Source organism: Camelus bactrianus, chromosome 17 (assembly GCF_048773025.1).
Source record: "Camelus bactrianus isolate YW-2024 breed Bactrian camel chromosome 17, ASM4877302v1, whole genome shotgun sequence".
NCBI classification, from domain to species: domain Eukaryota; kingdom Metazoa; phylum Chordata; class Mammalia; order Artiodactyla; family Camelidae; genus Camelus; species Camelus bactrianus.
Window position 1 is genome coordinate 34,122,570 of NC_133555.1, and position 14,567 is coordinate 34,137,136.

The 14,567-nt window shown below is 49.8% G+C and overlaps 2 protein-coding genes across 4 annotated transcripts in view; both read left to right on the forward strand.

The window, feature by feature from the left end:
* Nucleotides 1-5,921, forward strand: part of USP4 (ubiquitin specific peptidase 4) — a 33,286-nt gene extending 27,365 nt beyond the window's left edge. For both annotated transcript variants that reach the window (XM_074344898.1, XM_074344899.1), the window contains 6 exons: nt 595-665; nt 904-1,022; nt 1,318-1,467; nt 2,508-2,611; nt 4,843-4,931; nt 5,332-5,921. In XM_074344898.1, the coding sequence (XP_074200999.1) occupies nt 595-665; nt 904-1,022; nt 1,318-1,467; nt 2,508-2,611; nt 4,843-4,931; nt 5,332-5,490 (692 nt within the window). In that variant the 3' untranslated portion in view covers nt 5,491-5,921. The remainder of the gene's footprint in view (nt 1-594; nt 666-903; nt 1,023-1,317; nt 1,468-2,507; nt 2,612-4,842; nt 4,932-5,331) is intronic.
* Nucleotides 5,922-6,061: 140 nt separating this feature from the next.
* C17H3orf62 (chromosome 17 C3orf62 homolog) lies at nt 6,062-14,312 on the forward strand. Of its 2 annotated transcripts, XR_012500012.1 has the most exons (4): nt 6,062-7,279; nt 8,087-8,178; nt 9,256-11,749; nt 13,304-14,312. XR_012500012.1 is itself a non-coding variant. In XM_010969189.3 (3 exons), the coding sequence occupies exons 1-3, from the start codon at nt 6,783-6,785 to the stop codon at nt 9,519-9,521; spliced, it is 855 nt and encodes a 284-aa protein (XP_010967491.2). In that variant the 5' UTR covers nt 6,062-6,782; the 3' UTR covers nt 9,522-11,947. The 2 variants fall into 2 exon arrangements, 1 of the variants encoding a protein (XP_010967491.2); XM_010969189.3 differs by lacking the exon at nt 13,304-14,312 and having other exon boundaries at nt 9,256-11,947.
* Nucleotides 14,313-14,567: the final 255 nt, after the last annotated feature.

The following is a 14,567-nucleotide window of genomic DNA, read 5'->3' on the forward strand; positions in this document are numbered from 1 at the left end:
TTTCTGCAGCTCCCTCCTCTCTGTGGGGCTTCCTCCTCTTTAGTACAGCGTCTTGCAGATTCTAGCTAACTTCCTGAGCCCTGGTCGTTGACTCCTCAACTCAGTCTTCCTGTCTCCCTCCCCGACTCCTGTGTTGTGGCCTGGACGATGACTCCATGCAGTAAGCGGGGGCAACGTAGGCATCACCTTGGTTTTTTCCTTCTCTCAGGGATCTCACTCTTGCTCTGCCTAATATCTAGTGTCTGAAAACAGTTGTTTCATCTATGTTGTCAGGTTTTCTTGTGGTTTAAAGTGGGAGGATAAATCTGGTCGCTGTTACTCCATCTTGACCTGTGCCCTTTCAGAATTCTGTATAGTTAGTGCCTTTGGAGTGTATCTGAAGCATTGAGGAAATCTTTGCCAAAGGATTTGGGGACCCAGATGTTCAGAGTTGGCTGCCTCAAGGCAGAGCATCACTCTTGGCAGTGGTGGGTGATGGGTGAGCAGGTGTTGATGGCGCAGCCTGAGGGTGGTCCTTCTCACTCCTGTCACCTGGGGAGCCCCTCCTGTTGCTGGCCATTCAGTAATGAGTGACGCTTTGGTCCTGCTCCACAGCTGGATCCACACTAGCCATCGACTGGGACAGTGAGACCCGGAGCCGTTATTATAATGAGCAAGAATCTGAGGTAGGTCGCTCAGGATTCTTGGTCCGGGGTGTGTATTAGGGTCACTTTCAGCAGTTCCACAGCAACTTAGCGAATTACATTTTAGGCTGAGAATAAAAAGCACGTAAAGATTTTGTCATTATGTGTTCAGAGGCTCCAGAAAGTACATTATATTCCAGGTGTAAGAGCTCATGAGGTTGTGGCTCAGCCTGGTGAGATCTTGTTTCCTCAGCAGAACTCAGCGCTTTGTTCCTCACAGGTCTACGAGAAGCACGTTAGCATGTTGCAGCCTCAGAAGAAGAAGAAGACGGCAGTGGCCCTGAGAGACTGCATCGAGCTCTTCACCACCATGGAGACCCTTGGGGAGCATGACCCCTGGTATGCAGCTCCCCGCTCTGGGCAGGGGCACCCATGCACCCCAGGACTCTGAGATCTGCTGGGACCGTCTGTGGACACAAAAACCCTTTGTATTTGGACGCGTCACTTTTTTACGTGGCTGACCCTGCAACACAAGTCTTTCTGTGTAAACTGTGTTTTCCAGACTAAGAAAGCCATCATTCTGTTTTGGAAGGTGGCGTAGAGACCTCCCTGCCCTGAAGCTCTGTGCCTGAGTGCCCAGGCGGCACCGGCTCCCTGCCTCCCCACTAAGCTGAGGTTTCTCTTATCTCTTCAGGTACTGTCCGAACTGCAAGAAGCATCAACAGGCCACAAAGAAGTTTGACCTATGGTCCTTGCCGAAGATCCTGGTGGTCCACCTCAAACGTTTCTCCTACAATAGATACTGGAGGGATAAGCTTGATACAGTCGTGGAATTCCCAGTCAGGTGGGTCCCTGGGCCTCAGTGTTATTAGGAAAATTAAAAAACAGGCAGGCAATCTAGGCACTGATTGGCTGAGGGTTTTGCTACCAAAGACTTTACATTAAGATGTGTGTTGCTGGGCTCCGGGAGGTTAGACTGTGGCTCAGTCCCACCCCACCTCCACTCCTGCCGCATCCTCCCACGTTCTCCAGTAGAAGCACTTCCCTCTCGAGTCCCTCATGCCCCCTAACTGCACTGGTTTTCCCACCCATCATGGGGCCCAGGGAGCCAGGGCTCAGCGGGTCAGCACAAGGACATGCTGCATCTCATTAATGCAGGGGGACAAGGAACCAGAGAGTAATCTCCTGGGGAGAATTGGATTATTGGGGGCCACACATGAGGGTACAGATCCACCACAGTCATGCCCCCAGGGTAGAGACTGGAACTGGCTGCCGGTGTCCTCTCAGGTGCCAGGCCACAGGGTGTAAGTGACACAGGAAAGTAAGTCAACAAGGTAGGCATTCCTCCACAAAATGCAGATTTAAAAATGTTTTGGGGCTGGGGAATGTAGGTAGATAGATGCAGGAAGTATAGACGTGTCAGTGGGAGAACTTAGGTGGTAGGTATATAGGTATTTGTTGTAAAATTCTTCTGTGTGTTTGAAATTTTCTTTTTTCTTTTTCTGTGTGTTTGAAATTTTCAAAATAAAATAGTAGGAAAAACGTTTTCTGGGGCCTGTTTTGGTATTTAGCTTAAATTTTGATAGTTACAGCCATTTCTGTATCATTGCTGCAGCCGTCTGGTCTGCGCCCAGAGCCTTTCCTTGCCGTTAGGTCTGGCGCTGGAGTTACCAGGGGGCTTCTTACTTCTGTTGGAATGTGTCAGTGGTCAGAACAAAACCCCAGCGCCCCTTCTGCCTGGTCTGTTCATTCATTCCTTCTGCAGTTCGTTCCTGAGTGCCTCCCTGTATTGTAGCCTGTTGCATGAAAGGGGTTGCTGGGTTGCACCGACTTCTTTCTCTGAGTTTAATGTACTGAAGGGCTGTTTTTGGTTTCTGTGCCCAGAGCTCTGAACATGTCGGAGTTTGTCTGTGACCTGTCAGCAAGGCCTTATGTGTACGACCTCATTGCCGTGTCCAATCATTATGGAGCCATGGGGGTTGGCCACTGTAAGTACAGGCATCTGCTTCCTTCTGAGATGTTGAAGTGCCCTCAGCCAGTCATCTTTCACCAGCCTCTCCCTGTGTTCCAGGCATTGCCCTAAGCACTTGACTTACACAGCTCCTTGGGGCCTTGGGTTTCAGGGTTTTCCATACTGCTGCCCCTCCATTTTTTGGTGGGACAGTGGTTCATATTCTTTAATCCAGTAACCCACCTCTGGGAATCTATCCTAAGGAAATGACTTGACTTAGGGAAAAAGCTTTATATGCAGAGATACTCACCTATGTATAATAATGGAAAATTAGGGACAGTATTGGTGATCAGCAGTTGGCACTACTGTCCGTCTACTTGGTGGAAGAGATCACAGCCATTGCAAGATAAAATTAATAATAACATGGGGAAATGCCCATGATACGGTAAGTGAAAACCATTACACAAAATCACATCATTATAGAAGGTAGTATTGCAACTACATTAAATCAAAAGACAAACTATGACAGGAGAGGGGAAAGCCTAGAAGGAGAGATACCAAAATGTTAATTTTACTTTTTTCTCTTTATTCATTTTTTTTCCAAGATTTCTATAATGTGTAGGATTACTTTTATTATAAAAAGGCCTAGTATATTTTGTTACTTGTTTACAGAAAGGTGTTAGTGGTATCGGAGTGAGAAGCTGGGTTTCCTCATGTCTCCTCTGTTGCATCCGCACCATGATAAATGCCACTACACCCACTGTCAGGACCACAGGAGATGACACCATGAGGTGTTAGTTCTGTGTACACTCACAGTGGATTATGGAACTTTCCTAAACCCCCGTCTTTTCCCCTATGCTGATAAGCTTCTCTTGGCCCAACAGTCTCTTCTCCTGCCTCTCCATTCGTACCATATCACCTCCTGGCTCTGATGGCTGGTCAGTCTCCAGCCCTCAGGTTTACATTCCAGGCCATCAGAACAATGGGGAAAAAAGAGCACGACCTTCCCTTTTAAGCAGAAGTCCCCCTCAACTCCACTATATACATCTCATCAGCTATAACTTGCTCACGTGGCTACCATCTAGCTGTAGGAGAGGACTGTGCCTGTTTGAAAATTGGGGCTCTGCTGGAGTGGCTGTTAGCAGTCTGATCACGTCACATCCTGCAGCATTTAGCTCTCTGCAGCTTTTTCTCCCAAAGTTAATTTTGATCTCTGTGTTCGTATAATACTGGACAAATGTATTCATTTTAAATTGCTATTTTAACACACAAACATTCTACTTGGGCAAGTTTCTTAGCCTCTGTATGTTTCAGTTTTCTCATCCAGGAGATTAGGCTGGTTGTGTAAGGGCCGACATTAGGTATGCAGTTGTCTAACACCAAGATTGCCACTGTTAATACCAAGCACAGACAGTGGGGACAGGCTCTTGGCACCTCCTCTGTCACCTGTACCTTCACCTTCACTTGGTACAGTAGATGTTACAGTGAGGAATGGTTAAACAGCTTACCAAAGCCACACAGCAGGTTGAGACTAGAAACCAGATCTTCATTTGATTCTGTCTTTAGAGTCTGGGTGGAGCAGGAATTGGACATTGCTGCTGGGATTGCTGTTGTAAACACATCCTGCTTGGAAATAGTGTAAAATCAAAACCTGAAGTGTTGGCTGTGTGAAACGCTTGGACCAATGTGAGGAACTGTTACCCAGCCACAGACTCTTGACTCATCGTTTTCGAGGAAGATAAATTTAAGTTTTCTTGTCCACATCCCAGCTCTGCAAACCCAGACACCTAGGGTATCCCTCACTGGGATTACCCCACAGGCTCCAGAGGGAGTGAGAGGCAGTAGTAGCCAGCCATCTGCCCGGATGAAGTGGGGGAGTTTGACTTGGCGTGTTTTTGAGAACTGTTGTTTTGCTTAAATCTTACAGTGGCAGTTCCTTTTGTGGATCTCCAGCTCAATTATTCTTAGCCACCATGAAGATTGACAGTGGATTCCTCTGTTTTTTGGATTAGTTTTCCAAAATTGCTGTTTAAAACCTTGATCCCTGGCAGCTCCGTTTTTACCCTTTAAGTGTCTTTTTGAGAAAGAACAGATTTTTTTTTTTAAAGTATGAGTTATCTTTGGGTTGTTAGGACATAAGATGTAAATTACTTTAAATTTCAGACTCTGTTTCATTTTTTGGAGTTTTGTTGCTGTTGAGTGCCAGCCTAATGAACTAGCCAGGTTAGCTCTCTGGTGACTATCGGGTATTCTCTGTTGATTCGGCAGACACTGCATACGCGAAGAACAAACTGAACGGGAAGTGGTATTACTTTGATGATAGCAATGTGTCCCTGGCCTCTGAGGATCAGATAGTGGTGAGTAGGCCCTAATACCTAGTTCCTATTCTTACCTTTAGGGATTAGAACTGGGAAGAGTCTCCTGGGCTAGCTGGTCATTTTGTCATTCTGCTGGGGCAGTGGGAGCTGGGTGTGGCAGAGAGAGTCGGCTGCCATTCCTTCCCAACTCTTCCTAAATGAGACACTCAGCTCTCCTCAGGGTCTGTCACAGGGCCCCTGCTTGTCCCCACTTCCTGGGCAGGGTCAGTATGAGCCAGCCTCAGGTGGAAGGGTCCTTGCTGTCACCCCTGTATGTGGGTGCACAGGGCAAGATGGTGGATCCCCAAGAGTGGTGTGATCTAAACAGTAAGAGAAAAACTGGGAGGGGAGTGATTGATTTTTCCAACCAGTGAATGGACTTTCCCTTCTTGTGTTTTAGACAAAAGCAGCTTACGTGCTGTTTTATCAGCGTCGAGATGATGAATTTTATAAGACACCTTCACTCAGTTTTCCTGGATCCTCTGATGGTGGGACAAGACCAGGAAGCTCACAGCAGGGCCGGGGGGATGATGAGGCTTGCAGCATGGACACCAACTGATCTGCCTCAGTGACCCTGCACCACAGCACCAGTGTAATCCCCCCAGAGAACATCTTTGACATTGAAGACTGCTAGTGTTCCATCTAAAAACTAGATGAGGAAATTTCCTTCTTTTATGAGCAGAAGAAAAAAAAAGACCCTTTTTGCTCAGAAGGGTTATGTCAAGAGGCTGAATTATTATTTTTTTATACAGGTGGTGAGAAGTTTCTGTAAAAGCTGTGGAGCTGGAAAGGGGATCAGGGGTGGGGGCACACAGTGGAGGATGTCTGATGGATTCCAAAGAATGGAGAGGGACACACTGTAATTGAGCTCAGTGTGGCTGTGAAGACCTGGGGCAGGCTGCCCTGAGTCCCTGGATTTCTGATTCTGGTGCTGATTGCTGGTCCCCCTGGTAGTCTGCCCACAGTAAACCAAGCCTCGAGTAAATTTGATGTCGTCTCCTCCCTTGCTGTGCACTGAGATGGGATTATATTTCCCTAAAAATTAGCCACTGAAGCCCATTTCTGTTTCCCTTTGAGTCATCTTTCCAGCCTTCTTCCCCCTAATGAAATGAAGATACTTGGTGTTGGGGTTTCCTGGCCCTCAGTCTCGGGAGCCTAGCAGTTGTCAAGCCCCCACCATCCTTGATGAATTGAGACAGTGGGATACCAAGTGGAACATTGATTAGATCTCACCTAAAAGAAGTCCGTACAGGAAACCACTAGGTACTGTGTCCCATCCAGTGGTTTCTCTCCATGTTGGCTTGAGAACGGAACCTTCCTGGGCTTGAAAAGGGCTCCCGCTCTGGCTGCTGACTTGGTTACAAGTGAGGTCCCCGCCCCTCCAGCCGGTTCTCGGCGGCCTGGCCTCCCCACACTTGTCCCTGTCGCACCCCCACCCACCCGAGGCCGCGCTGCGTGGGTTCAAAGAGCCGGGTCGTTGGGGCTTTTTTGGTCTGACCTTTAACCCGAGGCGTGGGGGTTGGGGCCGGGGGGCACTGGCGATCGCTCGGGTCGCGCGGCGACCGTTGGCGGGGTCGGCGGTGTGGTCGCGCTGCTCGGTGAGGACGCGCGGTCATCGAGGGCCGGCCGGGCGCAGGGTGGGGTCGGGTCAGCGGCTTGAGGGTGGGCGGGCGTGGGAGCCGAGGGAAGAGGGCCCGGTGGCCCGGGCGCTCCGGTGAGATCCTGGTTCCTCCCCCCGGAAAACCGCGGGTCTCACCCAACACCCCACCGCCGGGGAGGAAAGCGGCTGGAGTGTGGGTCCCCCTGCTCCCTGGCCCGTGGTGTGGATCAAGCGCAAGGAAATCGTGGCAAATGCCCCATTCGGGAGTGGTTTGCAACCTCATCTGTCACATTATTCTCGCGTTGCTCTCCATTTCCAGTGTATTAAATAATAAAGACATGTCTGAAAAACTGAGAAGATGCAGAAAGGAGCTGACTGCAGCCATTGACCGAGCCTTTGAAGGAGTCAGTCATTCCCAGGAGTGCTCAGGCCGGCAGAGGCTGGAGCTGGACACAGCGCCGCTTTCCTCCCCACTCCCTGCGCACCGGCTCCTCTGCAGGAGGCACCCGCTGGCAGCCTGCTCCTCTGCGGCTCCCTCCTCTCCTTTTCCCTGTGCTCCCGAGAATGGGAGCCCTACCTTTGCGCCAAACCATGGTCCCGTGAATGCCAAGCCACACACTTTTTGCCCCCAGAGAAAACCTCTGACCAGCAAGGAAAACATCCTGATGCATTCCTCCATTTTGGCACCTGAAAGGCAGTTTTGGAGAGCGGCAGGAGATGGGGAGAACTGGAAAAAAGACAGTCTAAGGTGACTCCAATCTGATAGGTTAATAGTTACATCAGGGGATCTCATATCTGAAAAAACCTATTGAAGATCCTAAATCTGGCTTAGAAAACGTGTGTGTGTGTGTGTGTGTGTGTGTGTGTGTGTGTGTGTGTGTGTGTCTGTGTGTCTGTGTGTGTGTCTGAGTGTGTGTCTGAGTGTGTGTGTGTATGAAGGGCTAGGATGTCTCACCAGTCATGGAAACCACTGCAGTACTGACAGGGATAGTGAATGTTAACCTGATTTTAGAAGTCACTTTACTCCAGTGTTTTTTGTCCCCTCTGGGGAGAGGCTGTTGAATAGCTGGGCCCTGCTTCATGACTTCATCCTTGCTCTGCTCCCCTTCCCCACCCAGGAGCTTTTAAGATTTTTCCCTGGGATAAGGTCTCCGTTAGACCTTTTTTTCTCCCAGGTAGCTGTAAACTGCCTGGTTCTAGACATCTTGATTTGGGGCAAGGAGGACCATGTGGGCTGAAACTTCAAGGTCCTGCTGTCACAGCTGTCCTGTAGACAGAGACTGAAGAAGCCATTTAATTGTTTCAATTCTACAAATATTTATGCTGGTGTTCACAGACACTAATGGGCAATCCGATGCTCATGAGTCATTCTGATGAGGCTATTAGTCAACCTCCCTGATTTAGCAGTTCCCAGTTGTCCTCTAATCACAGCATAAACGACAGTTTAAAGTTACCCATTTTGTCTTTAAGATTATCTAACACTGAGTTCCCCTCCAGTATTTTCTTGAAAGAGGATCTAATGCCCCACCTTTTTCTTTTCACTTGGGGGCTGCAGGAAAGATACGGAGAAAGATTTGAAGGTTGATTCAAACCTGCCACTGAGCAGTTCTAGCCATGAGGTCACAAAGGATCTGCTTGATATGATCGGTGAGTACAGAGGGCCAGTCCATCCTCTCCCTGGGAGGACAGGTCCTGCACACAGGCTCCGAGTCAGGAAGTGTGTTATAAAAAGACCAGACTTATTTCTCATCCATTGACTTGGTAGATTTGTTTTGCTCACGGCAGGCTCTGTGCTTAGAGCCCTCATGAGCTGAGGGCTCACACATCAACTGGGTCATTTCATAAATGCACACTTAGAGCGAATCCCTGGAGGCCAGGGACAGCAGCCCCCTAGGTTGAGCTTAGTTCTGAAGGAAACAGAACATAGGCGAAGATGGGGTGGGGGAGTGGTCCAGCTGGGGTGGGTAATACAAGGTTAGACTCAAGGTTAGAAGGCAGAAGCTCCCCTGTAATTCCACCACAGAGACAGCCACTATTAACACAGTGATGTGCATCCTGTCACATTTTTCCTACACATACACCTGTATATTCTGTGTGTGAACTACGTGAGCCCTATTTTAAAGTGACACACTACACAGTGGACAAAAGGCTCCTAATTAAGGGATATGCACATTGCCGTGGGGGCTGCCTGAAGCTGTTGGCTCTGAAGGGTCTCCAGGTTATGAGGATGGAAGGAGGCCTGGTGAGGGGAGGTACTTGCCCAAGGCCATAAAGCAGGACCCCTGCCAGCCCACCGCTTTGGTGAACTAGGTCTCCTCCAGTAGCTCCAGGAGGTGAATGGAAGTGATCACCACCTTCGCTCACCTTGCAGGGGCCTTGCCGATGGCAAGCAGCATTTTGCTTACCCAAAAGATCCTACTTTTCTTACACTGTCTGGTCATTCCTGCAGGTCAGGGAGTTCCCTGAGAGCCAGGACAGGTGCAGGCATCTCTGTATTACACCTTCCTTGGAGACTGGCAGGTGGTTGGGGTCAATAAATGCCTGGGCTTAGAAGGAGGGCACCAGGCCCATCTTAAAACCCGGCAGCCCGCCGGCTCTGGGGCACGAATGGTGGCCTTGCCCAATCTCAGGAGGTGGCTGCCCATTTGTGGTTTATAACTTGCGCCTGGAATGTCTTTAGAATCCCTCACTGGATTTGTAATGCTGAATGTTTTTATTTTTAAGACCATACAAGCATTCGAACTATTGAGGAATTGGCTGGAAAACTAGAATTTGAAAACGAGTTGAACCGCGTGTGTAGTTGCTGTGATGATTCACCCTTCAAGGAGGAAGCCTGGGCCCTACTGGTGGATGACAGCCCTCAGGAGGCCTCGGATGCCGACCCTGGCAGCCTCAAGCAGGCTTTCGATGATCACAACATCGTGGAGACTGTTCTGGACTTGGAAGAGGACTACAATTTGATGACCTCTTTTAAATACCAAATTGAGTAAGGACGGTTGACTTCAGCTTTGACTTTTTTACAGCAGGAGACTGAGGATGGGGCACCTGTGCAGAGCAGTCAGTCGTCGTTGGGGGCCACATTCTTCAAAGAGTTGGCAGAATCTGAATTACCCCCAATGTTTTTAACTTCTAGTTGTGTCTCTTTTTGAGCTGAGAGCCCAGGTTTTTTGTTGTTTTCTTTTTTAATTCTTTTGCTTTGAAAATGTTTCTTATTGTTGTTGGGTTGTTTTTTTTTCTCTCACTTTTCTTGACATCTTGAATGTTTCTTTTCTTCCTTCCTCCCATCCTTCCTTCCTTCCTTACTCCCTCCCTTTCTTTCTTTCTCTTTTTTTTTTTTTTTTTTTTTGATTGATGTTCAATATACCCAGTACCCAAGGCAGGTACGGGTCATGGGCCTCCGCTGGTCTCTTGGTGTTCTTTTCCATGGGCCCCTGAAAAAGTACATGGGCTACAACCAGGGTGGGCTTTCCATACCCCCAGGACCAGCCCATTCTAGGTCAGCTCAGCCTGTATGGTGTTGAGACAGACCTTGGCCCCAGGCCGTCTGCTACTTTTGCACGCTCTGCACATAGAGCTGCCTGTCTCCTGCATGTGCCCCATGCCCTCATGTCCAGACCAGCCTTCCCTCAGTCCCTCCATCCCTGCCACTGCCCAGCTCAAAGGCCTCTGCAAAGACCTTCTACCCTCCTACTTGTGTCAAAGGGGCTGACAGCATCCCTGGTCCCCTCCTAACAGGACATTCCCATGAGGCCTCCCTACCACCCCCCCCCCCATCAACACCTGGGCCCTCAGCTGAGGGAGGAGGGGAGGGATAAGCACAGATCCTGAGCCTCATCCATCCCACTCCAGGCCTGGACACCTTGGAGGCTACAGGTGGTTTCCATGACAGTGACCCTGCTGGGGCCAAATGGACAAGGGAATGAAGGAAAGATCAGGCCACTGCCCTCTTAGGTCAGCATAGCAGCAAAAACTTAGCAGGGCTGTCTCTAGCCCCACCCCTAGAGAGAGAGGACATCATTAGAAATTATTGGACAAATCTCTCAAAGCCATGATGTTCTTCCAGGAAACCTAATAAGCTGTTGGGCAAGGCGTGGTGCCTCCCAGAAACTGAGTCTCAGGGAACTGCCCACCTCCCAGGCTGATGTGGGAGGAGGTGGGTGAGAGGGCTGGTGAGGGGGCTGTAAGACCCAAAGCCCAAAACAAAGAGCTGGGGAGGAAGGCCCAGAGGCCTCAGACACCCTACCAGGCCATATTTTAGTCCAGAGACCCAGCACAGGGCAGGCCGCAGAGCTGGCAACACTCCTCCACTGCAGGTCTGGAGACCTGCGTGCACTTACTCCTTAGTGTTGCAAGACCAGGCACCTGTGCACCCTGAGAACTAGCCTCTGGCCACTTTGCTAGACGGGCCTCCCCTGCAGGCACAGCCACCACCACTGCCCTGTCTGGGGTAGAGGGCAGGACAAGCTAACCAGAGGCTCTTCCCAGGCCACCTGACACTCATTCCTTGCAGGTGGCGGCATCCTCAGTAAGTACTCAGACTAGAGTTGGGGACCAGGGTTTTCTTCCTGAGCAGGAAGGACAGGAACAAATGAGAGGAAATGCTCACAGCCTCTTCTGCTACCCCGCTGTGGGGAGAAGGGGCCGTCTGGATGGAGAGATGTCTGGCTACTTGATACTCAAAAAATCCAGGTCTCCCAGCAGTGCTCTCTAAATAACACGTGCTGATGTGGACACTCCCCTATGGAGGAGATGGAGCTTAATCCCCAGCCCCCAGCCCCTGCCTCACCACCCCTTGAGGGTGAGCTGGACTTTGTGCCTGGCTTCCCAGGACTAGAGCAGGGAAGAGAAAGCTAGTAGATGACGTGGAGGAGCCTGCAGACGCCGTGTAACCAACGACGAAGGTGGGCCAGCAGTGATGTCCTGTGCACTCGCCCACCCTTGTGCAGGTGCAATGAGAAAGGCACTTTGTTTCCGTGCTGTTCCTACCAAACCCTCATCCCTCAGCTAATCAGGAGACGAACATCAGACAAACCCAGACCGGGGGGCATTCTGCAGGATACCAGGCCAGTACTCCTGACTGTCAAGGGCATGAGAAACTGCCTCAGAGCAGTGGACGGACACTGAGGTAAATGCAGTGTGGTATCCTGGACTGCGTCCTGGAACAGAAAGAGGACATTAATGGAAAAAAAAACAGATGCAATCTAAATAAAGTCTCAAGGTTAGTTAATATTTCTTAGTTTTGACAAATATGCCACAGTTATGCAAGATGTTAACATTAAGAGAAGCTGGGTGAAAATTTTTTAAAAAATTTAAAAAGACAAAAAGAAGCTGGGTGAAAGGTGTATGAACTCATTATCTTTACAACTTTTCTGTAAATCTGTTATTCTAAAATTAAAAAAATTTTTAATGTAGTCGATCCCAAGTTTGAGAGATGTGTGTGAGCACATGGGCAGAAAATTGTTAGAGAAGGGACAAGGAGGACTTAAGTAATTTTTTTGTCTGTATTTCTTTGTTTGTTTTTTGTTTTTTGGGTGGGAGGTAATTAGGTTTGTTTATTCATTTATTATTATTATTTTTAATGGAGGTACCAGGGATTGAACCCACGACCTCGTGCATGCTAAGCACTGCGCTCTACCACTAAGCTATACCCGCCCCCCTTTTTGTCTGTATTTTTTAATTTATCTGCAGTGGACACGTTAAATGGTAAGTTCTTCCCTAGACCCTCCTCATAGTGGCTCCTACTGACCACAGAGGGTCATGACCCTCCAGATGCTCTGCCAACACAAAGCCATTGGCAGGTCTGCGAGGGGCGCAGGCACTGAGGGCAGGAGAAATGGCGGCCTCACGCCAAGCCCTACTCTCCTTACGACCTTGTTCCCCTGTGCGCAGGGATAGAGTTGTTTTGAAAACCCTCATCTCCACCAAGCAGCCATCACCTGCCCAGAGGTGACCATCACAGTTTCTGGGGCCTGGGGCAGGTCCCAGGCCTGCTGCGGAGGGGGTGGGGGGGCTCAGCAGGGCGCTGATGGGGGGCCCACCCTTCCCTGTGGGTGCTGGACTCAGGGCTGGAAGCTCTAGGTGTCCCCGAGCTGTTTCTCAGAGCTCAGTTCTCATTCCCCAGGAGAGGTTTTGCAGAGGGAGTGGCTGCTAGGAATGGGGATCCAGCCCTAGCCCTACAGGACTAGAATGAGAAGGTTTTTATTGCCTGCAGCAGAGACTGCCTGCAGCCCGTGAGGTCGGAGTGTGGTGGGAGAAGGGTTCAGGATCTCCTTGGCTGGATAGACCAATATACCTCTGTTTTAGCAAAGCTGTTACGTGAAAATTCAGATTTTCCGAAGGGCTAATTCATCCTGGAATCCTTAAATGAGGAGCTTTTCCTCACTGTAGAAACACAGCTGTTCAGTAAAGCAGGTGAGCCCTGAGCCTCTGGCATGCCAGTCCCAGAGTAGCAGGGGTGGCCACATGGTTACTTCCCTGGGGACTTCTGCCTCTTGTCTCTGTATCCCTTGCTCCCCAAGGTGCCCAAAGGAGACCTTCCTGCCTTTGTCATCTACTTCAGGGCAGCAGGCAGATGTGTGCTCATCTGCACAGAGCAGGAGTCTGGAAAGTGGATCTCCAGGGATTTATCTGGAGGAAGAACAGGAACGTAGAACATTTATTTTAATAAAACTTCCTCAGGTTTGCACAGAGCTGGGACCAAAGACTTCTTGGGGAGACATTGTTATTTGAGAAACTAAAAATGTTTTACGTCATTTGGTTTTCTCCCCTGCAGTTCATCTTGGCAAACCAAACAATCACTGAATTGTTTCCGTGGAAACACCAAACTGCAGTTTGGATTAGCAGAATCAAAATAGAAACAAGGCAGCTTCAAGAATAAATAGGAGCTTTGGAACCTGCTAGTCGCCAGCTGCAAGTTCAAGCAACAGCACAAGGCATGTGAGAAGCTGGGCCCATTTAGTCCAATAAGGAGGAGTTTCCAGGTCCCCTGGATGCATCCCACCGGGTTGGTGCCAAAGTCACTAGAAACCAGCTCTGTATGCAGACTGATAACCGCTGTAGCAATACTTAAGGCAGGAGCTGGTCTGTAGAAGCTAGGAGAAGCTGGGGGGCGGAGGGAGTGGGAAAGCCAAGGAAGAAGGGACAGGAAAAAGGAGAGACGAGTGAATGCTGAGTGACGGTCCAGCGAGGAGGGGAGGTCACAGCTGAGCCCTGGGAGCAGAGCAACAGTTCTTTTAAGAGGATAATTCAAGGATGTCCAAGGGCTGGAACGGTGACCCTGCACTCAGCCCCATCCGGATTGCAATGTTACTCACATTCCTGGGCGTGGCTGTCTAGCCACATGGGTCAAGACTGGAGTCTGTATTCTTGCCAGGTGGGCTCTGGGGGGCCCCTGTGGTTAATAAGCCTCTGTCTCTGTGTGGCTCCAGCCAGCACAATCAGGCACACAAGCCTACCTTCTCAGGGTTTCTTCCCCATGCCTCCTGCTCCCCTTACTAGGGAAGTGGGAGAGCCACCCCCCACCCTCTGCCCTGGCTCCTTGGCATTCTCCTGGACCCCGCAGTCCCAGGGAAGACTCCAAGGGGTCCGGAGACCTGGAGGAAGGAGACAGACAACCTTGGGGTCAAGGGGGTTGTTCCTGCCTTTGCACCCAGGAATGTGCTGTTGGGGCAGCAACACCATCCTGCAACTGGAGGAGTTGTGAGCTGTTAAGGATCAAAGAAATTGATGAAAAGGATTTGCAAAAAAAGCCAATCTCCCTCCTCTTGAATGGCCAGCCAGGGACTCACCCAGTACCCCGTGGTACCTCACCTAACTGAGGCACAAGACGTTTAATGTGGCAGTGAAGACCGGTGAATGAGGAAAGCAAACCGGGGAGGCTGCTGCACCTGATTATGGTCGTTACTAAAAAGATTGTCATCCCAGGACATTCTGAGGTTCTGGCAATTTGCTTTCTCCCTGGAGTACGTGGGAGAACATTAGTATTTTAGGTTCCAGCTAAATATTTATAGAGGGAACAAAGTTTTATTCAGGAAGTC

Excerpts from the sequence above, each read along its gene's own strand:
- C17H3orf62 (XM_010969189.3), top strand. The coding sequence starts at position 6,783 with ATGCCCCATTCGGGAGTGGTTTGCAACCTCATCTGTCACATTATTCTC. Across the intron at positions 7,280-8,086 it reads TGGAAAAAAGACAGTCTAAG|GAAAGATACGGAGAAAGATT; the intron begins GTGACTCCAATC and ends TGGGGGCTGCAG. Across the intron at positions 8,179-9,255 it reads GGATCTGCTTGATATGATCG|ACCATACAAGCATTCGAACT; the intron begins GTGAGTACAGAG and ends TTTATTTTTAAG.